Source organism: Macrotis lagotis, chromosome 6, assembly GCF_037893015.1.
Source record: "Macrotis lagotis isolate mMagLag1 chromosome 6, bilby.v1.9.chrom.fasta, whole genome shotgun sequence".
In the NCBI taxonomy this organism is placed as follows: domain Eukaryota; kingdom Metazoa; phylum Chordata; class Mammalia; order Peramelemorphia; family Peramelidae; genus Macrotis; species Macrotis lagotis.
The window spans coordinates 53,611,651-53,638,762 of record NC_133663.1 but is presented as its reverse complement, the minus strand read 5'-3'; the positions used below and the strand labels follow the sequence as shown (position 1 = coordinate 53,638,762).

At 39.0% G+C, this 27,112-nt stretch overlaps 1 protein-coding gene across 5 annotated transcripts in view; it reads left to right on the top strand.

Moving 5' to 3' along the window:
* Positions 1-10,489: 10,489 nt before the first annotated feature.
* U2SURP (U2 snRNP associated SURP domain containing) overlaps positions 10,490-27,112 on the top strand; it is a 68,285-nt gene continuing 51,662 nt past the window's right edge. For 3 of the 5 annotated variants that reach the window (XM_074191144.1, XM_074191143.1, XM_074191140.1), the window contains exon 1: positions 10,490-10,723. In XM_074191144.1, the coding sequence (XP_074047245.1) occupies positions 10,679-10,723 (45 nt within the window). In that variant the 5' untranslated portion in view covers positions 10,490-10,678. Of the gene's footprint in view, positions 10,724-11,144; positions 11,354-27,112 lie in introns of those variants that run through there. The other 2 variants (XM_074191141.1, XM_074191142.1) reach the window with 2 other exon arrangements.

Below are 27,112 nucleotides of genomic sequence, written 5' to 3'. Positions count from 1 at the left end.
TCAATTAATTGGGAAATGCTATATGAACCTGTTTAGGTCAATAGTTACTGATTTCCCACAGTTGCCTTCTCCATCTTCCCTATTTTTGGTATTAATAAAATCCAAGATTTTTTCTCACACCTTTAGTATCTTCCTCTCCTAGTTGTATAATGGTCCCTTATTGCCCTCACAATTATATTGCATCCACCAAAGACTTTTTGGATTGATATGACCTCATTTTCTTAACACCAAATCTCTATTTGGTCCTTTGAAGCTTCTGTTTGTTGTACCTAGTACTGTCTTTTGGGGCTAAGTACAGCAAGCTAATTCTACTTTGCTATGTCTGATCCTGTTCTTAGAGACTCCTTTATCTCCTCTTCTTTCCATCTTCTAGACATGTCTTTCAAAAATATAAAAATTGAATGATGACATTCCTATAGAAACACATAAGAATCTTGAGAATCCATGTCCCTTTCTCTCCTCTCACTAAAATTGTTTCTCTTTTTTGTCTTCAAATTTTATTCAAGAGATTTCCATTCTTTGGGTATTGGTTTCCTCTTACTGAATTCCAATCCATAACCTAACATTCCTCTGAAACATTTGAAATTTGCTCTCCAAAAATTTAGAATATATCTCAGTGTATTCTTCCACTTCTTCTCTATTAAAAATCCTAAGGTGTCTTCTTCCTAAGATTCCTATCATTTTTATTTTCAGTAATCAGTTCATCCTCATTGGTCACAATTAGATCCAGAATAGTACTTCTCATTGTTTCCTCTAAGAAGGAGCAAAATTATCATAAAGGCAAACCAAGATATCATTAATTGTATTACTTTTGGCAGAGTGTTCTAGCAGATATCTAGATAATTGAAGTCAGCCATTAGTACAATATCATTCTGTGTCAGCCATGTAATTGTTCCCCAACTCATCTGTTTTCTCCCTTTGTCCAATAGATTTTTCCTCATTTATATCTATAGTAATATCACTTGTTTTGCCCAACTTGGTGTTCACATGAATAGATACCACTTCCAGATTTCCTCACAAGATTCTGTCTTCAATTCTGATGCCAATTTGCACCCTACCCCCTTTAATCTACTCTGAAGTTATTATTTTTTAATAAGACGTACCCTTCCAAGCCATGTGCTATTTATGGGACAAATGATTTATAACAAATTTCTGCTTAGGTATTTATTACTTAACAAAGAACTGATGAGTTTGGGAAAAAAAAAGACAAAAAGTACTTCCAGAGGGGATTCTAGATGAACATAGGTAATTGAAGGTAAACCGAATTGGTCCTCAGAAATATTAGCAAGTAGTAGAAGCTTGTTTTCTATATTTCCAACTTCCTCTTTTCTGCCTTTCAGTGGCATCCTTTTCTTCAAGTGTCCAGGCCCTATTCTCTTTCAAACTTACTTCCCTCTAAAAACTCATAAAGGATTATCTATACTTATTGAATGATTGATTGGGTGATCTCCTTCAATAGTAACAAAGTTCAGTTTTTCTCTGTTAATTAAAAACAAAACAAAACCAAACAAAAACACAACACTTAAAGTCTTTTATCCATGTTATAAACTTTTTCTTGTCAGAGGAATTTCAAGGGTCCCAAAGTAAGTAGAGGAGATACTTTGTTGGCTGAAGTGTAGTATCCTGATGTCTAGGATTTCATACTGTACTTTGGAGACAAACTAGTCTTAATGGTGAACCTGATTAATCATTTTGGATGAGCACACATTGACTCTGGGGCCTAGTCTAGCTATGACTTCAATGGGCAGAGAAGATTACATTGCCAACTCCTTTTCCAGGAGCAGGAACAGATGCTAGGATCTGGGACCCCCCCCCTTTTTTTAAGGATTTTGCAAGGCAAATGGGGTTAAGTGGCTTGTGGGGGGTCCACCCTCTGCAGGGTCCTTGGAATCTGGCAGGAGGGATAGAGTTGGCGAAATGAGTTGAGTCAACAAAGGAGTGAAGGCAGGAGCAGGTTGACTGACTGTCAGCTGCTTGGATTTATTTTTATAGTCTCAGAATCATGTATACTTCAAGCAAGCAAGCTAAGATCATTTCCTTGGTTATGAAAGTGTACAATTTTCACCATCAATCATATAATTCATGTGGTTACAAGTTTTAATCATGTGATTATAAATTTAATTAATAATCATAGTTAATTGATTTCTTATCCCTACTCAGACCATGATGACCTCAACCTATCTGTTACCTTGTTTATTACTACATTGTATAATTGTTAATTCATTTAAAGTTATTAAGCAATTCTTTTATGGAAAGTTTTTTATATTTTCTGTGTAAGTAATGTTTTTCGATATACTTCTTTAACAATCTATAGTGAGGTTTTTATGCTTAACTCTTACAATGTTAACTCTTACAATAACCAATTTTTCTTTCAGGCCTTGTTGGTAGAAACCACAGTTTCTGTGACTTTTTTAATTCTTTTCCATGAAACTAAGGCTGCTAGAGTTCACATATTGGTCACCTGTACTATTTCCTCACCATCTTTTTCATATATTCCTGTATATGGTAAGGGGGGCAAAACTATTAATTTCCCTGGAATTCTATCTGACCTATCTTATATCTGTATTCCCTGTATGTATTCTGATATCTCCTTGGAATTCCCTATGTTGGATTTTCCAGAGATTTCATAATTTTGAAGACTTTTGTATGCCTCAGGGAGAGGCAGTCCTGTTAAATTTGGACAGAGTTTACAATCTGTTTTATTCAAGAAATTTTTCTGAAATCCTTCCTTTATAGTCATTCCACTATTAGAGTGAGTAAATATTGCAATCAATAATAGACATACAAATATTGATATGCATGGAATTCCTATATATATTGAGGAAGGAAATGTTGTTCCATCAGGCAGTGTGACTGCCTTGAGTCTTCTTGCTGAGACTGTATCTAACAGCTTAGAGACCTTGGCTCCCAACAGTGGCTTGCCCAAGGCCACACAGCTAGGCAATTATTAAGTGTCTGAAGCTGGATTTGAACTCAGGTACTCCTGACTCCAGGGCTGGTGCTCTATCCACTGCGCCACCTAGCTGCCTCAATAAAAACTTTTAAAAGTAAGGTTAGATGGCCCTGTTCTAACTCTCTGGGCCATCATGAGGATCAAGCAAGTGAAGTAAAATACACTATAAAGTAATAACAACATAGTGATAATGTAAGGCTTTAAGGTTTGCAAAATAATTGTCAAGAGCTTACAACAGCATCTGGCACATAGTAAATGTTAAATAAATGGTGGCTGCCATGATTATTATCTCATTTGACTATTTTGTGCAGAAATATATTACAGATATAATCTCACAACAACCCTGTTTTGTTTAGTTGTTTTTCATTTGTGTCTGGTTCTCTTTGACCCTATCTTGGAGGTGTCTTGTCAAAGGTCCTGGAATGGCTCACCATTTGCTTCTTCAGCTCATTTTACATATTGGGAAAGGCAGGTAAACAGTGATGAGTCACTTGGGCAGGGTCACACAGTTATTAAGTGTCTGAGGCTACATTTGAATTCAAGTCTTCCTTAGTTCACAATCCATTGTGCCACCTAGCTGCCCTTTGAGGCAGGTGTTATAATTATCTCATTTTTACAGAGGAGAAAATACTATGATTAACATTTTAAGTCTTATTCCAAGGCCTTGAACATAGTTGTTAAATGTTGGCTGAATTGAAATAAAATTATTTGTATACATGTTACATATGGTTTTTGAAAGGAACAACCTAGATGGAGTGTGTGAAATTGTTTCTGATAATAAATTGCCATCTCTGTGTTATTGCCACTAGTGATCCTCTCTTGACTCATCCTTCCTTCCGTCTTCAGACTCCTGAGTGCAGAGCCTGAGACCCTTCTTCATATGGTTCCCTCTCTAATTCTCTGTGCCATCATCACCCCAACCATGGATCTTTCCCACTCCATCCTTGAGGGCTCTGTCACATCTGGGGCAGTTCATCCACACATATTTTTGTGTAAGGATTCCCAAGTCAGGGGCAGGGAGAAGCTGTCCTATTCTGGGATCCCTCTGAGGAGTGGGTCTTGGGGTAGCAATTTGGTGAGAGGGGAAATACTGAGGACACTCAGCCCTGGGTCATAGGGGGTTGACTCTGGGGAGACCTGAGCTATTTGGTTTTGTGTGTGTGTGTGTGTGTGTGTGTGTGTGTGTGTGTGTGTGTGTGTGTGTGATGTTGAAGCTGTTGTTTATACTTCATTCTTGAAAAGAATTAATGATATCATGAGGATTATGTTGACTGCTGAGAGATTTGAATTTATGTCTGATGTCATTTTTAAGATGAAATTGTTGATTATTTCTAGTTGTTATTTGAGCCACTCATTCTTTAAAATTAGGTTATTTAGTTTTCAATTGATTTTTGGTTTATCTTTCCATGGTTTTTTATTACATATAATTTTTATTGCATCAAGATTTGAAAAGGATGCATTTAATATTTCTGCCTTTGATTGTGAGGTTTCTTACATGATCACTTTTTGTGTAGGTGTCATGTGCTTCAGAGACAGAGGTTTATTTCTATCCCCATATCTAAGTTTTCTAAAATTCTTTTCACCTTCTTAAACTTTTTTTTATTTTGTGGTTAGATTGAGGTCCCCTACTATTATGGTTTTGCTGACTATGTCTCCCATGTATCATTTAGCTTCTCCTCTCACAGTATATATGTTTAATAGTATTTCTTCATGCCTATGGTGCCTTTTAAGAAATATAGTTTTTTCCTTCCTTATCCCTTTTAATGAGATCTATTTGCTTTTGCTTTGTCTGAGATCAGGATTGTCACCCCTGATTTTTTTTTTACTTCTGCTGAAGCATTATATAGTCAGCTCAAGGCTTTTACCTTTACCCTGTGTGTATCTTTCTGTTTCAAATGTGTTTCTTGTAAACAACATATTGTAGAATTTTGTTTTTTAATCTACTCTGTTATCTGCTTCTGGGTGAGTTCATCCCACTCACATTTACAGGTAAGATTGCTAACTCTGTTTTCCCCTTCATGCTATCTTCCCATTTATACTTTTCTCTCTCTTTTCCCCTTATCCCTCCTCACCTCACTTCTGACTGCTGCCTATCAGTACTTTTCTCCTATTAGTCCTTTTCCTTCCCTTCTCCCTTTCCCCTTTAACTTTTCTTTATAATTTTAACTTTAGCCATCTCTTTTATCAGTCCCTTCTTCCCCTTTCTTTCCTCTTCCCCCACTACTTCTCTGAATAGATAGATTAATTTAGGTAGAATCATCCATTTTATTAATTAGTTCAGTCTACCCTTGAGTAATTGACATTTTTTCAGTTGTTTAGGTCTGACTTTGTGTGAAAAATGTTTTATAATTGTGCTCATATAGTTCCTGGGTTTGTCTTGGCAGGTAGGCTCCTAAGTATTTTCTGTTGTATACAATTACTTTATTTATTTATTTTTTAGGTTTTTTTGCAAGGCAAATGGGGTTAAGTGGCTTGCCCAAGGCCACACAGCTAGGTAATTATTAAGTGTACAATTAATTTAAATATAATTTCTCTTTCTATCTCTTACTACAGGGCTTTGTTTGTACTATTAGAAATGCTGATGATTTATGTGGGTTTGTTTTGTATTATGCATTTTGGCTAAAGTTGTTAAGGGTAGGATAGGATAAACTCAATTGGGAATGTATGTTATTCCCTCTTTGGGTCAAATCTGTTGAAAAGATTTACTCAGTGTTAACACCCTTCCTTCTTTCTCTCTATTATAATAGGTCTTTGTGCCTCTTCCTGTGGTATTATTTATCCTCTAATGCCTAGCCTTCTCCTGGTATAATCCTTCTTTTCATGTCTTGATTGTTTTAACCCTGTCTTGTTCCCATTATAGAAGTATAGTTCTCAAGGGTTGATTGATTGATAAGCAACATTGCCTCAGTCACTGTCCAAGCACACTCCTCTCTTCTGTCCCTTTAGTCATAAGAAACATCAAATTATAATCAATTTTTACCACACCCAGTTTTCCAAAGTATCCTGCATAGAAACAATCTAACAATCTTCATGAATTAAAGTATCATATATAGCAAAATCACTTCATGAACCATTTATACCTACCCCTTCCAAGTAAGTTGTAGCTAATGTAAAATCACTTCATGATCTGTTTATGTCTAGACCCTCTAAGTACACTCACTCCCTTCCTTCTGTCCCAATGGAAACAGAATCCTTTTTACTAAAGTGATAAGTCAAGCAAGTACACTCCCTCTAAACAGAAACTAAAGTATCAGCTAGAGCCTCTTAACTTGCAGGGACAATTTTCCCTCTCTGCCCAACTATGTTTCTTTTAACTATCCTAAGAGAAATAGAAGTCTAAAGAGTTACAAGTATTACCTTCCCATGTTACTGAGTAGCATTCCCTCCCCTTTCTATTTGCATCTCTTGATTCTTGTATTTGAAGATTGAATTTTCTATTCAATTCTGGTCTTTTTTTTAATCAGAAAAATTTGAAATTTCTCTATTTTGTTGAAATTCCATCTTTTCTCTCAAAGAATATGCTGAAATGTGCAGGGTAGTTAATTCTTGGTTGTAATCCAAGGTACTACGCCCCTCAGAAAATCATATTCCAGGCCCTCCAATTCTTTAATGTTGAAGCTGATAAACCCTGCATAATCCAGATTGTGGTTCCTTGGTATTTAAATTTAAATTTTTGGATTTTTTTGGCTGCCTGGAATATTTTCTCCTTTAACTGAGAATTCTGAAATTTGGCCACAAATATTCCTTGCTGAGAATTCTGAAATTTGGCCACAGTATTCCTTGGAGTTTTTATTCTGATATCTCTTTCTGGAGGCTATCAATGGATTCAAGGACTATTTTGTCTTCTTGTTCTAAGATATTAAGGCAGTTTTCCATGATAATTTCCTGGAAGATAGTTTCCTGGATTTTTTTTCCTGAGGTTTTTCAAGTAGACCAATAGTTTGTAAATTATCTCTCCTGGATCTATTTTCCAGGGCAGCCATTTTTCTCCTATTTTTCAGCTTTTTAAGTTTTGTTTGAGAGAATCTTGATGTCTCATAGATTGGTTTCCATTTGTCCAATTCTAGTTTTTAGAGTTTTATTTTCTTCAGTTACCTTTTGTGTTTCTTTTCTAATTGGTTGATTTTACTTTTAAATGAGTTGTATTTCCTTTTTCAGTTGTTCAATTTTACTTTTTTGTTCCAGATGACCATTTTTACTTTTAAAGGAGTTTGTTTTTTTCAGTCAATTTTTCATAATTTTCCTGCATGACTCTTATTCCTTTCTCCCCATTTTTCATCTTCTTCTCTTCTTTGGTTTCTAAAATCCTTTTTGAGCTGTTTTAAAAGATCTTTTTGGATTTGAGGCCAAGTAATAAATTCCTTAGAGGCTTCACATGCAGGTATTTTTATCACTACTTTCCTCTTCTGAGATAGCATTTTTATCATCCCAAACAGGATACCAGCAATCTATTGGGGTTTTTTTTTAGTTTTTTACAAGGCAAATGGGGTTAAGTGGCTTGCCCAAGGCCATACAACTAGGTAATTATTAAGTGTCTGAGGCCTGATTTGAACTCAGGTACTCCTGACTCCAGGGCCCTTGCTCTATCCACTGCCACCTAGCCGCCCTAGCAATCTATTGTTAGCACTCTTGTTTTTTCTCCTTTTGATTGTTGAGTTTTGCTCTTGGGGGTACAGGGAGTCTAGTCCCAAGCTTTTTGTGTTGGGACCTGGATCTGGTCCCTAGCTGAATGCTTGCCAAGGTGCTATCAATACAGAGTTTGTTCTTCCTTTATGTGAAAGTGTTGCCTATGTAGTGGTTTGTGGCCTGCTTTGAGGTAGCCACTTCAGTCCAGTCTGTTGTATCAGCATTCTCAGGGCTCAAACTATGTCTTCTGAGCTGGTCTGCTGACCTAAGCTGCACTGTAGCTAAGAGCCTCGAACTGGCTTTCCAGCTCTTCCACCTACACTGGTAAGTCCCCCTTTCCCCCAGAAAAGACAGCTTTACTTTAGTTCCTCCATGATATCTTCAGTTGAAAACTTGTTTCAGTTTTTATTTTGTGGAATCTGTAGCTTTTTGTGTAGAGATTTTATTTAAAGTTGTTTCAGGAAAAGCTCCAAGGGCTTCCTAGATTTACACTGCCATCTTGGCTCTATCCTGGAAGTCTAAGAATTGAGTGAGACAAGATGGTGAAAAGTCATCAGGCTCACTCCTCCAAGAGAGATTGAGGTTCAATGGCAGAACAAAAGTTAAGAGGATTGGTGATAGCCCAGGAAACAGTAGGAGACCTTAGCCTTTCTAAATTAATTTGTAAATTATCTCAGGAAATGCCCATTCAATGACTAAAGCTTAGGTAAGAATTGAATCAAATGATATTGTGGCATCAGGGGAGACAAGGCATAGAAGGTGAGAGAAGATCAGTTTGATTACAGAGATGAAGGCCAGAGAGTAGTGAGAAATTGATAACAGGTGGGAATAGGTAGATTTCCAAATCATAGAAGCTTTGGAGACAAAGCAGAGGAGTTTGGACTTAATGATTTATGTAATAGGAATAGGCAAATTTGATAAATGCAATAAATAGGAAGATGTTTGACAATGATTATTCAGGATTATTGCAAGGAGAAATGAATATTGATCATCTGGTTGAGTTAAGAAGATGCAGACATTCAAGATTAAGTAGGAGGATCAGAGCTCATCTAGGCGTTAATAGTGCAAATAAAAAAAGAAGCAAATTCAAGTTTCAAAAGAAGTGACAGGACACAGAACCTGACTGCATATGAGAGAAAGGGAGTAAAAAAAAAATGACTCCTATGTTGTTTCAAGTTTAGGAGCCTGGAAGGAAGTCCCTTAAAAGTCTGAAACTGCTATTTCCTTTTATGCAAAATGAAGGTATTAGAGGAGAAAATTTCTTGAAGGTTCCTTTGAACTTTGAATCCTATGACTACATTCTATTTAGGGTAGGGGAAAGGAGGCCATTTAAAGGAGTTTTCTGAATCCTTGGTCAGAACTGTAGGTGTAGAGATGTTTCTTTTCCCCAATTAAAAGAATAAACAAGTAACCAAATAAGTACTTGACTATTCATCTTCTCAGTTTCTTCATCTATAAAATGGAGATAATAATAAAAGCAAATTTTCCCCAACTTGTAAAGAAAGCACTTGATAAATTTTAGGGTTGTAAAGTACAAGAGCCTTTAGAAGTCATCTTGACCAAAATTCTCACTCTACAGAGGAAGAAAATGAGAACTAGGAAAAAGTGACTTACCTGAAAGGGGACAGTAAATTCTTTTTTTATCATCTGCAAAATGTAGAGATAACAGCTCTCAGATCAATCAGTCAAAAAATTTTATTAAACACCTATCATTGTAAGTTAACCTCAGGGATATATAAAAAAGGCAAAATTCAAAATCCTTAGGGCAGCTAGGTGGTGCAGTGAATAGAGCACCCACTGGCCCTGGAGTCAGGAGGACCTGAGTTCAAATCCAGCTTCAGACACTTCATAATGACCTAGCTGTGTGGCCTTGGGCAAGCCACTTAACTCTATTGCCTTGCCAAAATCAAAAAGAAAGAAAAAAGAAGATACAAAATCCTTGCCTAGAAGAAGCTCATGATCTAACTGGGGAACAAGCAAACAAATATGGTCAAACAAGCTATATATAAGATAAATAGGAAATAATTAATAGAAGGAAGACACTAGGATTAAGGCTTCCTAGTATTTTAGCTGGGACTTGAAAGAATATAGGGAAACCAGAGAACAGAGGTAAGAAAAGAGAATGCCAGGCATCCGGAACTACCAGAGAAAGTACCAGGTTTGTGGGACAGCAATGGGCATAGGATGAAGAGTGCATGTGTGTGTGTGTGGGGAGGGTGTATATGATGTAAAGGTTAGGGAGGGCTTTCTGTTTGATCTGGTAATGAGAGGGAGCCTCTGGTGTGCATCAGCCTTGCCCTTTAGGAAAGGCACTTTGGTGAATGAAGGGAACAGGGAGCCCGAGACAGGCAGACCCCCAGCAGGAGGATGCTGCAGTTATCCAGGCCTGAGGTGGTGAAGCCCTGCAATAGGGCGCTGGGGAGTGCCAGAGGAAAGAGGGTGCTGCAAACATGGAATGGGCTCGGCTTCAGTTTGGGGGGGATGAGTCCGGGATGCCTCCCAGCTTGTGAGCTGGACAGCTGGGGGGTTGGTGCAGCCCCAAAAGTCAGGAGAAGGGGAGGGGGAGGGTGCACTGGGCATGGCAGGCAGCGGGGACAGCACGAGATGACCGCCCGGAGGGGGCCGGGCAGAGCCCCCCGCCAGGGCACTCGGGGGCCCGTGCCGTGCCGCCCCGCCTCGGCGCAGCCCGGGCTGGGGAGCCCCGGCGCGGGGCCCGCCTTCGGCCGCTCTAGCCCGCTGCGGGCTCCGGGGCCCGGGCTCGGCCCGCGTTCCCGGGCGGCGGGGGGGAGGGGAGCGCGAACCCGCCTCCCGGCGCAGCTCCGCGCAGGCGCGCGCGCCCGGCCCCGCCCCCCGGACCGCGCGCCAATCGGCGCTCCGAAGGCGGGCTCGGCGGGCACGTGACGCCACAGCGCCCGCCTCTTTCCCGGCGGCGGGAGGGGACGAGCGCGGGACGCCCGGCCGGCCGCCGCCGCGGCTCGCTCCCTCGGCCATCGACTGCTCCCCCCTGGAGGCGGCGGGCGGGGCTGGCGGCGGCTCCGCACGCACGGTCGGCGCTCGACTCGCGCCCGCCGCTGCCGCCGAGGAGGGGCAGGGCGCAAGATGGCGGACAAGACGCCAGGCGGCTCGCAGAAATCCAGTTCAAAGGTGCTTTCCGAGGGGGCTCCGCGGGCCGGCGGCGGGGGGCGGCGGGCGGCGGGGGCGGCGCGGGCGGGGGGCGGCGTGCGGCGGGCGGGGGCGCCGGGCGGGGGGCGGGGCGCCGTGGTGCGCAGGCCGCCGGGCCGCGGCCCAGGCCGGGGGCGCCCGGGCCGGGCCGGGCCGGGAGGCCCCGAGGGCGGCGGGGCGGCGGCGGAGGCCGCGGGGCGCCGCCCGCGCCCGGCCCGGGCCTCCCCGAGGCGGGAAGCCGCGCCAGGCCCGGGGCCCGGCGGCCCTCCCCGCCCCCTCCCGGCCGCGCTGCACTTGAATTTGCACGTGGGCCCCTGAGGAGACCGTTAGCCCCCCCCCCGGGGCGCCCGGCGGAGGGGGGGCTCGGCAGGCCGTGCGGCCGCCGCGGCCAAGGTCACGCAGCCCGGGCCGGGCCCGCTGTGTGCAACGCCGCGCCGCCGGGCCGGGGGCACACGGGGCAGTGCCCGGCCAGCGTCGGGCAAGCGGCCATGGAGGGAGCGCCGGAGCCCGCCCGCTCGTGCCCCCCGCGCCCCCGGCTGGGAAGGGAGAAGAGCTTGTGTTAGCTAGGCGTGGGTGCTCCCTGGCACCCGTGCCGCCCCCCTGCTGTCATCTGTAAGTCCTGGATATCGGCTTCCATTGCCACCCTCCTGTATGCCATCCCACCGACGTTTTACCTAATTGAGTGTGAAACCCGTCAGACTTTGCAAAATATCAGCTGGAGCCTAATCCCAAATAAACAATGGTCACCATATCCTCTTAACCCTTGCCTTTTTTTCATTAAATAATGAAGTGCATTCTAAAATGGAGGGATGAGGTCCCTGAAGGGGGTGACCCTTTTTGTCTTTTGTTCCCATAGGTGGAATTTCTGGTTTCTGACTTTGATCATACTGTTCATCCAGTCCTCTGAAGGAAAGTTTTATATGTGTGTGTGTATAATATTTATACACACACACACACATATATGATTGCTTAACATTCCCTCTTGGACCCCTGTTGTTCATAACGGATCCCTGTTTGGATTTTGCCTGCTGTGCCAGGAGGAAATAGTCATTTCTAAAAGGTTTCAGGAATACTAAAAGTCTTTCTACTTTTTGTATGTATGCGTGTGATCGTTGTTTAGGGATACCATGTTTGAAGAAAGCAGTATGATTTGAAACAATTTTTTCTGCCACCATGGATAACTGCTTAACATATTTCCTTACATGTGAATATATGATCTTTAAAGACTTTTCTACTTTTGTTCTCTGATTTTATGTTGTTATGCTCTTGGCAATTACCCTGAAAACTAGAGTAAGATGCGGGAGCCTCAGTTCCTCTTCTGATCTTTTCTTTTGTGGGTCCTTACCTTATGCTTGCTTTTTCTTATTTCATATCTTTCCTCTAGCAGAATTTGAAGAGAACACTTTCTATCCCTGGGTTCCTCTCTTGGAAGAAGATGCGCTGATCTCCCTGTTTAGCCCTCAGGCCTCAGACTTTTAGAACAAAGTGTATTATCTTTCCTACCTCTCTTCTGAATGTAAATACTGAAGTATTTATACAAATACTATCACCAGCCTTCCATTCTCCCAGTTCTTTCCCTTGGTGTCATCCTCTGTTCCTCCCTCTCACATCATATACCCAGCCAATCTAAATCATGTTTCTTCAGACTCCAGAACATCTTGCATTTGTCTCCTTTTTTTTTTCCTACTGCTGTAGTCACCACCTTGACCAAGGCTTTCATCCACTTTCTTTTCTGAACTCTTGGGGTAGAGCCTGTTAATAGTTCTCCCAGCCTCAACTGCCAGAGGGCTATTTCTACCGGACAGGCCTGTCCACATCACTTAGAGGCCCCAGAGAGTCTCTGCAGTCAGTCACAAATTCTTGTGGCAATACAACACTTCAGAGCCCCTGACCCCCTTCATGCCCTCAGTCAGTCCCCATGACTTGGCCTTGCTGTTCTTTACCAAGGACACTCCAGCCTACCTGCTTTTATTTTTAAAGGTTTTTGCAAGGCAGTGGGGTTAAGTGGCTTGCCCTAGGCCACCCCCCCTTTTTTTAAAAAGGTTTTAGCCTACCTGCTTTTGCAGTAGGCTGTCCCTTTTGTCTCACCATTCTCTCCTAGAATCTAGTTCCTTTCTTTTTTTCCTTTTCATTAAAGATTTTATTTATTTTGAGTGTGATGAGAGAGAAATCATATCCTTAAGGAAAAAAATAAAAAGTATAAGAGATAGCAGGATCAGACAATAAGATAATCTGTTTTTTTCCTAGTTCCTTTCAAAACTTAGCTTAAATCCTTCCTGTTCACTCCCAGTTTACTAATACCTTTACCCTGAGGGACACCCCTCCCCCAATTACTTTGTATTTATTTTGTATATACATATGCAGAGTTTTGTATTTGTAAGGCTATTTTGTATTTTATCTCCAGACCTAGAACTGTGGTTATTGATCTATGAGAAAGTTGTAAATGTTTAGAGTATTTTTGTCTTTTTGAGAATTGAATTTGCAAAATTCAGCAGTTTAGTAATCATTGGAACAAAATGAGCAACTCTTTGCTTCTTTGTTCTTCTAAAGCAAGGTGAATAATATATCAGGATATTAGTTTTTTTGCTCTTGGTAGCCAGTGCTTTAGTTGAAGTGTTTGTGGTTATTGAAATATTGTTTTTCATATTCTCGCTTAAAATTGGAGGGGTGGGAACAAGACCCTATAGGCTCCTTTAAGTTGTAAGAAGTATTGATACTTTTGTAGATTGATGGAAATTCTTTATTTCCTATATTCTGGAAGAAAGGGCCCTCTAGCCACAAGATGCATAATATATTTTGCAATTGCAAATTTACAAAGTTCACGGAGGAGGCAAATATGTTAAATGTTAATTTTTTTCAAAAGCAAATCAATAAAACCCCCTTCATACATTGTCAGGATTCCATTTTAAAATAGCATTTACTGTAAATTCAGTAGTACAGTAAATTTATGACACGTCTGTTGTATAATAATTGAGAAATAATTTGAGAAATGCTTGTCAGTGTTTCCTTTTGCTTAAAGGTACTGATAATGAAATTTTTCAGGAGAAGCAACTAAACTTAGAGATTTTGAGTCATGAAATTCTCTCCAGTGATTGACATTTTTAACCACATGAAAGTTAGACAGCTCCAGGGTACTGGGGGCTCTTGCACTACTGCCACTCCACTGGTGTAGAGCCTTTGCTTTTGTGGGAGAGAGAACTAGTTCTTTTCACTGGTCATTCTTAGACTCTGGGTCTTTGTTCCTATTGCTTCTTCTAGAAAATGGGAGACTCTCCCTTCCCTTCCCTATAACTTGTAATAGAAAACCTCCAATGATGGAGACAGAGCCTAAGTCAGTGTGGAATATAATACCAGAGAGCAGTCATTTTGGATAAAAACAAATGAGTACCACAAATTTTTATCTTTATTAATTGTGTTGAATTTGTTCATTCAGCAGTTACTTGTCTTTTATTTAATTGGTGCCTTTCCTCTTGCCTACTGTACACTCTGTTGGGGAAATATCTTAACTAACATTCTGTGCTTTGCACAGCAGGTTCTTAAATTGTTGAGTTGAATCATTTAGTTGTCTTTGTATTCAAAAGGACTATTGGATCCTTGGGATTAATTAAATCAAGAACCTTTCCCTAATTTATCTTATAGCAAGGGAGTTATGATAAAGATAAGCATGAAATACTGTGTGTATACACACACACACACACACATACATACACACATACATTCACAAAGTAACTTAAGGGCAGGACAGATTGTAATAAAAAAAGTTTTCAAAAGGATGTGCTATGCAAAATGGGAGAAGGGAAATATACTAGTTGAGGTGGGCCTTAAGGAATTGATAGGCTATCAGAAGTTGAAGTTGTGAATGAGGGGAAGTTGCTGACATAGGGTAGTGTGTGAGTAAATGTAAGGAAATGAGTAGATGTTGACAGTCCTGAGTTTTTCAGTTTGGTTAGTATGTAGCATGAGAGGAGGTATCAGATTGTGGAAGGACTCAAATACCAGGCATCTTCCTCAGTAGATTTGGCTTCAGTTCTTATCTTTGATACATCCTAGGTCTGAGGTCTTGGATAGATTTCGGTGGTCCATAAACTTAGATGAGGGAAAAAAATGACATCTTTGAAGAAATTTGGGGAATTATCATGTATAAATAAAATGAATTAAATAAATATACATTTTAAGACATTCCAAGAAAGGGTTTACAAGGTTCAGACTTTCAGAAGAGAATAAATACATAAGAAGGTAGGTTTAGAGAATGTATTTGGTCTTGGGAGATGATGTCATTGCTAAGATTAAAGGTATAGAGTATAGTTTGTCTTGGACTTAGTAAGAATGGAAAAGTTTTGGAGGAACTTCTAAGCCAAATGAATGCCATAGTCAGTCAACAAAAGATGAAAAAATGACTGAACTGTAAAAGGCTCCAAGTGAGGATAGATCCATTTATAGTAGATTGAGTTGACAATGGTTTTATTACCTTTTCCAGCAATGCTTGAAAAATTTAAAAAAAAGGAATTAGTAGGGTTTAGGATTCTAGGGTCTTCTACAGAGCCACTTTGGACTAACAACCATCTCTTTTCCAAGCTAGAGAGATTGTCAGAAACATGGAAGCAGTAGGAGGGGAAGAAAAGTCAGGTTAGGAAGGAATGAGAAAAATGCAGCATTAAAGTTTTTTAATTAGAAATTTTAGAATTTGGAATTTTGGAGAAGGAACGGTTGTGAGTGATTGGGAAGTTAGAAGGGAGATAAAAATCATTGAAGACAGAGTTCCATCAATCTTTTATTATCAGGGGATACAAAAACAAGTGAAAATATCTTAATAAACATCAAAAATGTGAAAATTTAAATATATAAAGAGTATCACATGAACCTCTACTTTTATGTAGTTTTCCCACTATGCACACTTTTTTGTGTGTGTGAAAACATTTTGTTTTATATGCAAAATTTAGCATGGTAGTTTAAACAATTGTCTTGTGGCTCCCTCTGAATTTTGTAATATATTTTGTTTACTTTTAAATCATTAATTGATCTTTTTTCTTTTCTTTTTTGGTATTTCTCACCTCCCACCCAATAAAACTAAAAACTTTTTTTTTTCATAAAAAAATATAGTTAAGGGGCAGCTAGGTGGCTTAGTGGATAAAGCACCAGCCTTGGAGTCAGGAGTACCTGGGTTCAAATCCAGTCTCAGACACTTAATAATTACCTAGCTGTGTGGCCTTGGGCAAGCCACTTAACCCCATTTGCCTTGCAAAAACCTTAAAAAAAAAGAAATATATTTAAGTAGCTTCATCAAATGAATCTAAAAATGCATATCTCATTCATTAACTCTGTCTTGGGATCATCATATATATGAAGTCAATCATGTAAGAAATTTACATTTTAATGGAGGGAAGCAATATGTGCACATACACATACACACACACACACACACACACACACAGATAATCTTAAGTGCCAGCCTCTGGTTAGGTAAATCATGGAAAGTCTCATGTAGAAGGTAATACTTGATGAGCTCAGTCCTTTTGTATATAGATATCCTTCATTAAATATTTCCCAGTTATATTCAATTTTTTTTAAGTATTCATTTTTAAAAATTGAGTTCTAAATTCTCTTTTCCCCTGCCCCTTCCCTACCTATTTAAAAGGTAAGCAGTATCTTGGGGTGGACCTGAGGAGAGTATTCTGGGCTTTGGAAAAGCCAGAGCACCCAGGGGTAGAGAAGATAGATAGAATGTATATGTGTAGAGTAGTAAGGCTAGTGTGTGAAGAGAGCAAGACTGTAAAAGTAGACTGGGATGGGAGTAAGAAACCAGGGAGCTTTGAATGCCAGAGAAGAGATACATACTTGTTCCTCTAGAAAATGGAGGGTTCCTGCTTAGATAACTGGGGTGAGTGATGAGTGGAGGATGATAAAAGCAACTATGCAGACTGCACTCATTTTGACTTCTTTGGCTTCTCTCCTCTTGCTCCTGAGCTGGAGGCACCCTCTCTCTCACCTTTCCTTTTTGAGCTCTCTCTTTGTTTTTTTGAATTTGTATACTTAGTGCTTAGCATGGTGCCTGACAAAGTGGGTGCTTAATCAATGTTGATTGATTCAGTGACTTTGTGATAATGGAAAGGATGGTGGTCTTTGGCATTAACATGGAAGTTTGGGATAAGTTTGGGATAGGGTAGGATTTTGAGGAAGTAAGAGGGAGTTCTGTTTTTGAACATGTTATGTTTGAGGTCTGTGGAACATCCAGGATAAAATGTCCAATAAACAGTCAGTGATGTGGAACTGGAGCTCAGGAGAGAGATGAGCTGGATAGCTAAATACGGGATTCATTTAGAGAAAGATGATAATTGAACCTCTAGGGGCTGATGAAATCACTAAGTGGGGGTATAAAAAGGGAAGAGGTGAGGGGGTTATAAGTCAGCCTTGGTATATCCCTGGTTAGTGGGCCTGAAAAACAAGTAAAAGAGCCTGAGAGTAAGCCAGGGAAGAGAGGACCTAGAAAGAGCAGTATCACAAAAAATAGAGGAGGAGGAGGAAGAGGAGGGAGTTAATATCAGAATTTGAAGAGTGATCACATTGGAGGTGGAAGTTGGTGATGAGCATGGTCAAAATGATGTCCAACTAAGATCTGAACAAAGGTGGTCATGTGATATATCGAACTAATGGCCAGAAAGTGACATTTAGAAACCAAATTGTTTATTAGTGCCTATATTCCAGCTCTAGTGCATAGAGTAAGGGGACAGTTGGGGAGCTTCTTGTTTGTTACTGGAAAACATCCTCAGTTGTCCATATTTATGATAATAGCATTATGGTACTCTCTAAGGTAAGCTGACCTTTTTTGGTGCTCATGTATCTTAATGAAGAGGCCCCAAAGAGATCTTGGGGTGGTCAGCAAAATAGGAATTTCTGTAAAAGACCTCATCTTTATAGGAAATCCCTCTTCTCTCTCAATCCTGTGCCAGATAGTCTTCATCATATCGATAAATATCTTTGATATATATATATATATATATATTCTGTTTTATGCTTTGCTTGATATTACTAGAGCATCTTAAACAAAGAGAATGTTAGATGCCCTTAGTTACTATGAAATCTGTTATGGATAGGAGTCTTTTTGAATGGAAGAGCCTTTGTGTCCAAAGTTTTCTGTAATCATCAATCAGTTGTATGACATTGAATGTGTGGTCTGCAGTAGAAATTATTTCCCCAGAGCCTGATAATTACCTTTATGTTTTCAGAGTGTACCTTTGATACATATAAAACATTCTAATAAAGATTTCATATAGCTAGAAGGAAGTAGTGAGTAAAATCCAAAGAGCAGTGGTGAGATCTACATTGGGCTCAGGTAATATATTTCTAATTATTGTTGTACAGTCATTTTCAGTCATGTCCTACTCCCTGTGGCAACGTAAGGGGTTTTCTTGGCAGATATACTGAAGTGGTTTGCCATTTCCTTCTCCAGTTTCTTTTATAGATGAGGAAACTGAGGCAAACCAAGGTGAAATGAGTTGCCCAGCAGACTCACAACTACCTGGAGCCAGATTTGATTTCAGGAAGATGAGTCTTCCTGACTTCAGGCCTGGCATTTTAATGACTATGCTGCCCAGCTGCCCATATTTTTAATTATATCTTGTAATAATAACAACAATAGCTATAGTTAGTTAAGGGTTGCAAAACACTTTACATATGTTAACTCATTTGTTCTTTATAACAACCTTTACAAACTTGAGAGGGAAGTACTGTTACCTCAGAGGAAAGTGAGGAGGCATTGAGAAGTTAAGTGACAGAGCTAGGGAGTGTGAAGTAAGAGCGAAACTCAGGTCTTCTTGACTCTACTGCCTGTGCCACGGAGCTTCCTAGAATGCACATTAGGGAAGTCGAATGAAAAAGAGAACTTGAGTCTTGTACGAGCATAATATGGATGATCCAGGGGTCTCCATAAGTATCCTTAAAATGTAAAAAGTTGTAGAGGAAATCCCTAAGTACATTGTGTGTGTAACCTGTAGAGGACATATGAAAGAATATAGACAAAAACTGATAAAATGGATGGTTTGTGATCTATGGAGAGAATACTCATATTCATGTATTTAAGAAGCATTTATTAAGTCTTGACTCTACAGCCTTTGACACTTTTACCCACCTTTTTCTTCTTCTGATACACTTGGTGCTGTCTTCTACTCAGCCAGGCAGAATGATCTTTCTCAAGGATAGGTCTCTCCACATACCCCTCCCTTTTCAGTAAAAGTCATTACATTCAGTACAGCACTTTCCAATATCAAATATAGAAACCTGTTTAACTTAAAAGCCTTTCATATCCTGAACCCCACTCCCCAACTTTCTAGTCTTCTTATGCCTTCAACTCCCCTATTTGCTCTTTGAACCAGTGACACTGGTTTCCAGGATATAAGACAGACATTCCACCTGAAGACATATTCGCCATTTTTGAATGCTCTTCCTCCTCATTTATCTCCATCTTCAGGATTCCTTCTCTTCAAGTTCTAGCTTAAAATGCCACATTTTGCAGAAAACTTTTCCCGATTCCTCTTAATTTTGGGGCTCTCTCTATTCATTTCCAGTTTTTCCTATGCATAGTGTTTGCATGTTGTCTCTCCTTTAGAATGTCAGCTCCTTCAGAACAGTGACTGTTTTACATTTTTTTTGTATTCCCAGTTCTTAGTGTAGTATCCAGTACATAGTTAGTAAGCATGTAATTAATGTTTGTTCCCTTCCTTTTCTTTCTTCATCCCCAGAGGTTGGTAGCATGTTTTTTAGTTCTCTGGAATCATGATTTTGCCATCTTTACAAATGATTTTCTTTTATAAATTTTTATCCTGATTCTGTTCTCTCTTATCTGTATCATTGCATAAAAGAGTCTCTAGATGGTTTCTCTGAAACTTCACTTTTCATCTTACAATATAATCAAAATAATATTTTAAAAATATAAATGAAATGTGTAAGTTTACAGAGGAAACCAATAGTACTGAAATATTCTTATCAAAATACTGAAACACTAGGTTCATGGATCCTGAATTCAGAAATCTAGATTTAAATGACCTCTTACTATCTCTGTAGGTATTTTGAGTATCAACTCTGTGATTCTCTTTTTTGACTCAGAAAATGAAAACCAAGTAATAGCTAAGCAGCTGAAACAATTCTGGGAATATGGTGGAATAAGGCAGGAAATTGCCCCCATAAGTAATTTAAAATAATGCCTCAAACTGAACTTTAGAGTAACAGAAATCATTAAAAGTTGGGATAAAAGCAGTTGTTTAGTGGAGACAACTTGGGAAGACTTTAGGAAAAACCAGACCTCCCTGATTGAAGATAGATACCTATAAGTCAATAAACAACAAGCCTTGTGGGCACTGTCTCCACAGCTTTAGCTTAAGGTACTTATCTCTCTCTACAAAGAGTGTGGAGTCAGATAGCTAATCAGGGAAAGATATTGTAGGGCCCCTCTATAGGAGACCTGCCCAGAAGAGGTTGCAGGCTATGGCTGTGCATGGTTGAGGGAGGGGCAGAGAGAGATGAATTCAAGCTTGCAACCACTGTGCAGCAAGTGTTGCTGATGGCCCTGGTCCTTACCTCAATTCAGACCTTCAGATAGAGCTCAAAAAACAACAGTGGGAAAAATTTGACACTTGAGACATTATTCTTCACATCTTGAGACAAGAGTGCAACTCTAATGTAAAGTTTGCAGCTAAGAAGTAAGCTGCCTAAAAAAAAAGATTGAGTACAAAAAAGAGAGAACCTGACCATTGATAGCCACTATGATGATGAGAAAATCTGAGTTCAAACCCAGAAGATGACAGTGAAGTAAGAACAGCTACTTCTACTTCAAAAGAAAATGTAAAATAGTTACAAGCCAAAAATAGAATTCTTGGAACAACTTAAAAAGGACTTTAAAAATCAAATAAGAGAGGTTGTGGGGGAAAAAATAAGAAAAATCAAGAAAATGAAAAGAAAGCCAACCAATTAGGGAAAGAGATCCAGAAACTTAACCAACGAACATAATTAATTAGAAATTAGAATTGGGGGCAGCTAGGTGGTGCAGTGGATAGAGCATCCATCTTGGAGTCAGGAGGACCAGAACTCAAATCTGCCCTGATGACATTTAATACTTAGCTGTATGACCTTGGGCAAGTCACTTAATTCCACTGCCTTGCCAAAAAAAAAAAGAAATTAGAAATGGACAAGGGTGGCACTAATGATTTCATAAAACACCAAGGAAATAAAAGAAAAAAATATAAAAGAATGTGAAACATTTCATTGGTAAAAAAACAACTGACCTGGAAAATATTGAGGAGCACCAATATAAATATTATTAGACTACCTGAAAGTTATTATTAAAGAAAAATCTAGGGGCAGTCAGGTGGCTCAGTAGATAGAGCACTGACTCTGGAGTCAGGAGGACCTGAATTCAGATTTGGCCTCAGACACTTAATAATTACTTAGTTGTGTGATATCACTTGGACAAATAACTTAACCCCAATGTCTTAAAAAAAAAAAGAAAGAAAAAAAATCTAGACACTATACTTAAAGCAATTTCAAAATTGCTCCAAAGTTTTAGAATTAGAGGGTAAAATAGTAATTGAAAAAAATCCACTTAATACTATATGAAAGATCTCAAAGCTCGGTTTTCAAACTCTCAGGTCACAGAGAAAATACTTCAAGGAATTAGAATAAAGTAAATATTTGGGAAATAATAGTCCTTCTAAATTTTCAGTTAAATAGTTCAATATTAATTGAGCAGCTTCTGTGTTAATTATGAAGAATGAAATAAACAGAACCAAGAGAATGTTGTATGTAATAATAGTAATATTGTTCAAAGAATAACTGAATGACTAAGTTATTCTTAGTAGAAATTCTCAAATTTATCCACAAAGGACCTATTGAAGGAAGATACACTCTTTGCCTCCAGAGAAAGAAATGATAAGTAGAAGTATACATGTGGTTTTACATATATATTTGTGTCAGATGTAGCAACCTTCTGTAGTACAGGTAGGAAGGGAGAGATAGAGACAGAGAAACAACTTTGGTTTTTTTTCCTATCATCATTTATTATAGTCTTATCTACCCTGAAGAAGGTTGATGGTTCCTCTCAGTGAATCTTTTCCCCATTGTAGGTGAAACCCCTTCCAAATCCTTTTGGTACATTACTCAGAAGTCTTTTGCTTTGAGAAAAAGAATACTCAGAAAAAAAAAGAATTGGTAGATAGCTTTCTTTCTTGAATCTTCATGTCCTCCCATAGGTTTTTTTCCCCCCTTAACCTTACCTTTTTCCCATCTTGGCATTGAGGTCACCAAGTATTATTCTATTTATCTTATTTAGAAGGTTTTTATCACATTCTTTGTTGAATTTCTTTACCTAGTTCTTAGTAAGGTACATAGACGACCCAAATTATTTTTACAGTAGCATTTTTACAAATGCTTAATAATAGCATAAATGATCCTTTGAAACAATGCTTTTTGCTACTTCTGGGTGTACTTTTTTTTTTAAGGTTTTTGCAAGGCAATGGGGTTAAGTGGCTTGCCCAAGGCCACACAGCTAGGTAATTATTAAGTGTCTGAGGCCGGATTTGAACTCAGGGACTCCTGACTCCAGGGTGTACTTTCAAAACTTCTGACAATTTTTTTTTTTTGGTGGTAGCTCCCAGTGCTACATCTTCCTATTTAACTGCAGCTTCCTTGGCAAGAATGTAAAGATTGATGTGATTCAGCTCCTTTAGAAGTATCTGTACTCATTGAACAAGAAGCTCGTGTTTCGAGTCCCAGTAGTCAAAGTTTATTGATAGTCTAAAATGTGATTCTTAGCATCTTCTGCCCCCTTTTCTACCACAGCCACTATCTATTTACACGTTAGGTGGATCTACTCTAGTGAACTTAGGAGAGATGGTGAACTAAAAGTCCCACAGGATAGACAGGATTAATGTCCTGCAGTTTGTAATCTGTGTCATTGCAGAACTCTCCTAATTAACATTTATTTGAGTATAGCAGAAATTTTGCTTGACAAGTAATCTGTGTTCCTTGAAGTTTTAGAATTCTTGAGAGGCTTCTTAAAAGACTATAACCATGTTTTTTATTCATTCTTACATGCCATATGATGCATAGTTGTTGACCTTTTTGGTTTTGTTTTGTAATACTTTCTAGTTCCCCCCTTTATATATTTATTTGGTTTCTTGAGATCCTGAGACTTGATCCTTCGCTGTGTTCATAGTTATGTTGCCAAATTTTTCTAATGTGAATGGCTTCTGGTTAGCCACTTTTCCCAAGATAATTCTAAATATCATTTCCTTGTATCAACATAATATATCAGTGTCTGAGATGTCAGATTCAAATGTGAAGGTCACTATTGTTGATGAAGAATAGTTAGCTACATTAGAAACTTAGCTTAAATCTGATATATTTTGCATCAATTTTTTGGCCACAGTTGTATTTGTAAATACTTTAGTTTTGGTTTATTTGGTTCTCATGACAAGTTTTCTTTTTTTCTTTCCTGGCTTACTTTCTTCTTTGCTACTTTTTGTTTGGAGAGGCAAAAACTTTAATCTTCAGCAATATTCTTCATGTTACTGTTTTTATTTTTTTTAAGGTTATGTGGTCAAGAGTGACTTGCCCAAGGTCACACAGCTAGGCAATTATTAATTTTGAGATTGGATTTGAACTCAGGTCCTCCTGACTCCAGGGTCAGTGCTCCATCCACAGCGCCACCTAGCTGCCCCCCCAGTATTGTTCATGTTAGCTTGTACTCTAAACCAGTTTTGTCTTGACTATCCTGCCTCCCCATTTGCTATCTGAGGTAACTTTTGAATTCTCTTACCCTTGTATTGGTGGCTTGTTTTTGGTCAGTCATATGAAACTTCTAAAAGTGATGATAAATCAATATTCCCTTGGTTTCCAATTTTTCAGGAACCACAGTCTGTTAAATAGATTACACTAGAGCTTTTGGGAAGGGGGGGCATTTTCTTTTCTCCTATAATCTGGGATTGATTTTGATTGATTTTATTTCATGGATAGTTGATGTGGAAATGATGCCCATTTCCATTAACCAGTTGTTTCTTCTCTTAAAGTCAACCAATTAAATTTTCTCTGAATTTTGTTTGGTGTTTAGTGTCTTTTTATTTATTTAAGGCAATGGGGTTAAGTGACTTGCCCACGTTCACTCAACTAGGCAATTATTAAGTGTCTGAGGTTGGCTTTGAACTCAGGTCTTCCTGACTCCAGGGTTGATTCACTATCTTCTCTGCAACCTAGCTGCTTCCTTTCTAGTGCTTTTCAACCCTTAAAGAAATATTATTTAGGGACGGCTAGGTGGCGTAGTGGATAAAGCACCAGATCCAGTCTCAGACACTCTTGCTGTGTGGCCTTGGGCAAGCCACTTAACCCCATTTGCCTTGCAAAAACCTTAAAAAAAAAGAAATATTATTTGGTCATAAGAAATGACAAATGGGACAGGTTCAGAAAAACCTGGAAAGACTTGTATGATGCAGAACTAAGAAAACAATTTATGAAATTATTTAACATTGTTTGAAAGGTAACATACTTCTAGCCCCTTGAAATAACTAAAGAATTCTGTGCAGTGGAGGTGAGGAGGAATAGCATTTTTCAAGTAGAGCATAGGCAGTGCAAAAGGCAAAAAAAGCAGTTAATGAGAAAACAGGAATTTTTGAGTGACTCTCTTTACCTCTGACAGTACTGAGAGTAGAGCATTGGACTTAGAGTCAGCACTTGAGTTCAAATTCTACCTTAGAAACTTTGGGCAACCTAATTTCACTCTGCCTCATTTTTCCTCATTTACCTCCCTGTGGGGACCATGTAATAATTTTAAGAGTTTTGCAGATGACAAAGTGCTTTATAAATTTGAATCACTTATTTTCCTTGACTTACTGTCACTACTTCCAGTACCACCACTACTTGGCACTCTTGCTGCTACTCCCCACTCCTTCACATTCAACCTTTCTGACTTTTTTCTTTATTTTCCTCCTCCTTAAAATGAGAGAATTGTTAGAATAATTTATATGGTGAATCATATTAATTGTAAAGGAAAACAATGAAGACTTTAGACTTCTGACCAATGTGATCAATTTTGACTTCAGAGGACTTGATGAGCAAGTGTGTTTCTGTTTTTTGGCAGAGCTGTGTGGGCAGGATGAGGTACACATTTTCAGATATATCCAATATGTTGATTTATTTTGACTTAACTCTACTTTATTATATGGAAGGTTTATTAATATGACATGGTCTACCTCATTATGAACTGAAAGTTATGTTAGATCATCAATGAAATATTTTGAAAATTAGAAAGAAATTAAACCCACAATAAAATGAGGGATTTGATTAGGTGTTCTCACATGTCCATTCGTTGTTTTTGAATGGAAATTTTTAACAAAGTAGTAACAAAATATGAATGAACCAGTCTTGGTGATGAAATGAATGTACCAATTCCTCAGGTTAACTAGTGAATGTCTTCTGAGGAAAATATCTTGAAATTGGTGTGAGGATAGGAAAAATCTCTTAACTTTTTTTAAAAATTTTGTCAGAACATATTTTTTCATTTCTCCTTCTCCCTTCCCCTGAATATGGTCCTATTTTATGATAATCCTTTGTTTCAGAGTTGTTTTGAGAAATATCAGAACTACCAAAAGAGTAATAATTGCTTATTAAATGTCTATTCTATGCTAGGCACTGTGCTAAAACACTGGTGATACAAAAAAGGGGTAAAAGACAGTCCCTGCCCTCAAAGAGCTTGCCCTCTGAGGAGATAGCATGCATATATATACATATACACCGTAATAATAGAGAAGGCTCTAGAATTAAGAGGAGCTGGAGAAACCTTTCTGTAGAAGATGTGAAGTTCACACAGGCAGGTCAGTAGTTTGGAGTGGAGGAGGGAAAGTGTTCCAGAAATGGAGACAACCAGATAATATACTTGGAGCTGAGAGATGGAGGTTTCTGTTTGTGAATAGCCAGTGTCACTGGATGGAAGAGGATATATTGGGGCATTAAGGTAGAAGTCAGACTAGGGTGTTTATAAACCCTAAATAGACCCTTTTGAGATTGTTCTGAGACCATAGCGGGTGTTGAGGACCTGTCCTGGAATGGGGGCACTGTCTAAGAAGAGGATGGGTGTGTCTAGTGCTGTTGGAAAGCTTAGATCTGCAGACTTTGACTACAATTGGATTGGGGAGGGGTGGTGGAGACAAGCCATAGTTCTTGTCTACCTATTCTAGACAAATAATCCTTTTCTTCTAGGTTATTACTGAAAAGTCTTACTCATCCCTTTATTGGTGTGTTATTCTTGGCTTTACTAAGGTTAATAAGATCATCTGATAATGTATTTTAGTGTTGGATTATTCAAGGTGACAGTACACAAGCTGATTTTTAGCTACACATTTCCTTAGTGCCAACTTTCCTTTTAAACTTTGTTGCTCAGCAGAGGGGGAAATTGTAGAAAATACCAGGGGCATGCAATTATTAAGAACAAAGTTGATTGAAGGCAGACTATGAAAAGAAGCAAACCCCTCAATGTTCTTTTTGTTGGTAATTTCCTCAAGCTTAAGTGTCAGACTGGAAGGAGGGAGGGATAGAAGAAAGAAGCATTTATATGCCAAGTCTTTGCAAATGTTCTCTCCTCACAGCAGCTGGGTGAGGTGGGTGCTTTATCTCCATTTACAATTGAGGAAACTGAGGCAAACAGGACTTAATAACTTGTCTAGGTTCACACAGCTAGCAAATGCTCCACACTCCAGGTAGACCCAGTATTCTCTGTTCACCATATCATTTAACTGTGAAGTTGTTGAGGATCAGCCTAGTTGTCTCATCACCAGCATTGAATTTTTTTGGGTCATTGCAATTCTGAAATATTTAGTATGTCATAAAGTATAACATATTTAGTATGTCATGAAGATTTCATGAGAATCTCTCATTTGGAAAAAATCACTTTATGGAGGTGGTTGCTCCCAAGTTGGATCTTGAAGGAAGAAAAATTTTAGTTGGTAGTATCAAAGGACATTCCAGGCTCGTGGAGGTTCATAGGAGCAATAGAGGCATTGAAACAGAAGTGGGGATGAGAATGGGAGAGAGAAACCCAAATTTTGTGGAACTTAGAGCAGTTTCTTTTTTTGTTCTGAGCCCTTTTGACAGTCTGGTGAAGTCTAGAGACTCTTCCCAGCAATGTCTGTATCCTAACTTCATCTTTGAAGGAAATGCTAAATTTCAGGTAGATGTTAGTGATAATAAAGATATTGTTTCCTTTCCAAATTTATGGAACCATATGAGCTTCAAGTTAAGATCTCCTGATTTAGAGTATGTACTGGGAGATATGATAAAAATGGAAAAAAATATTAGTTTGAGTCTGATTACAGAGAACTTTAAATCCTAAAGTAA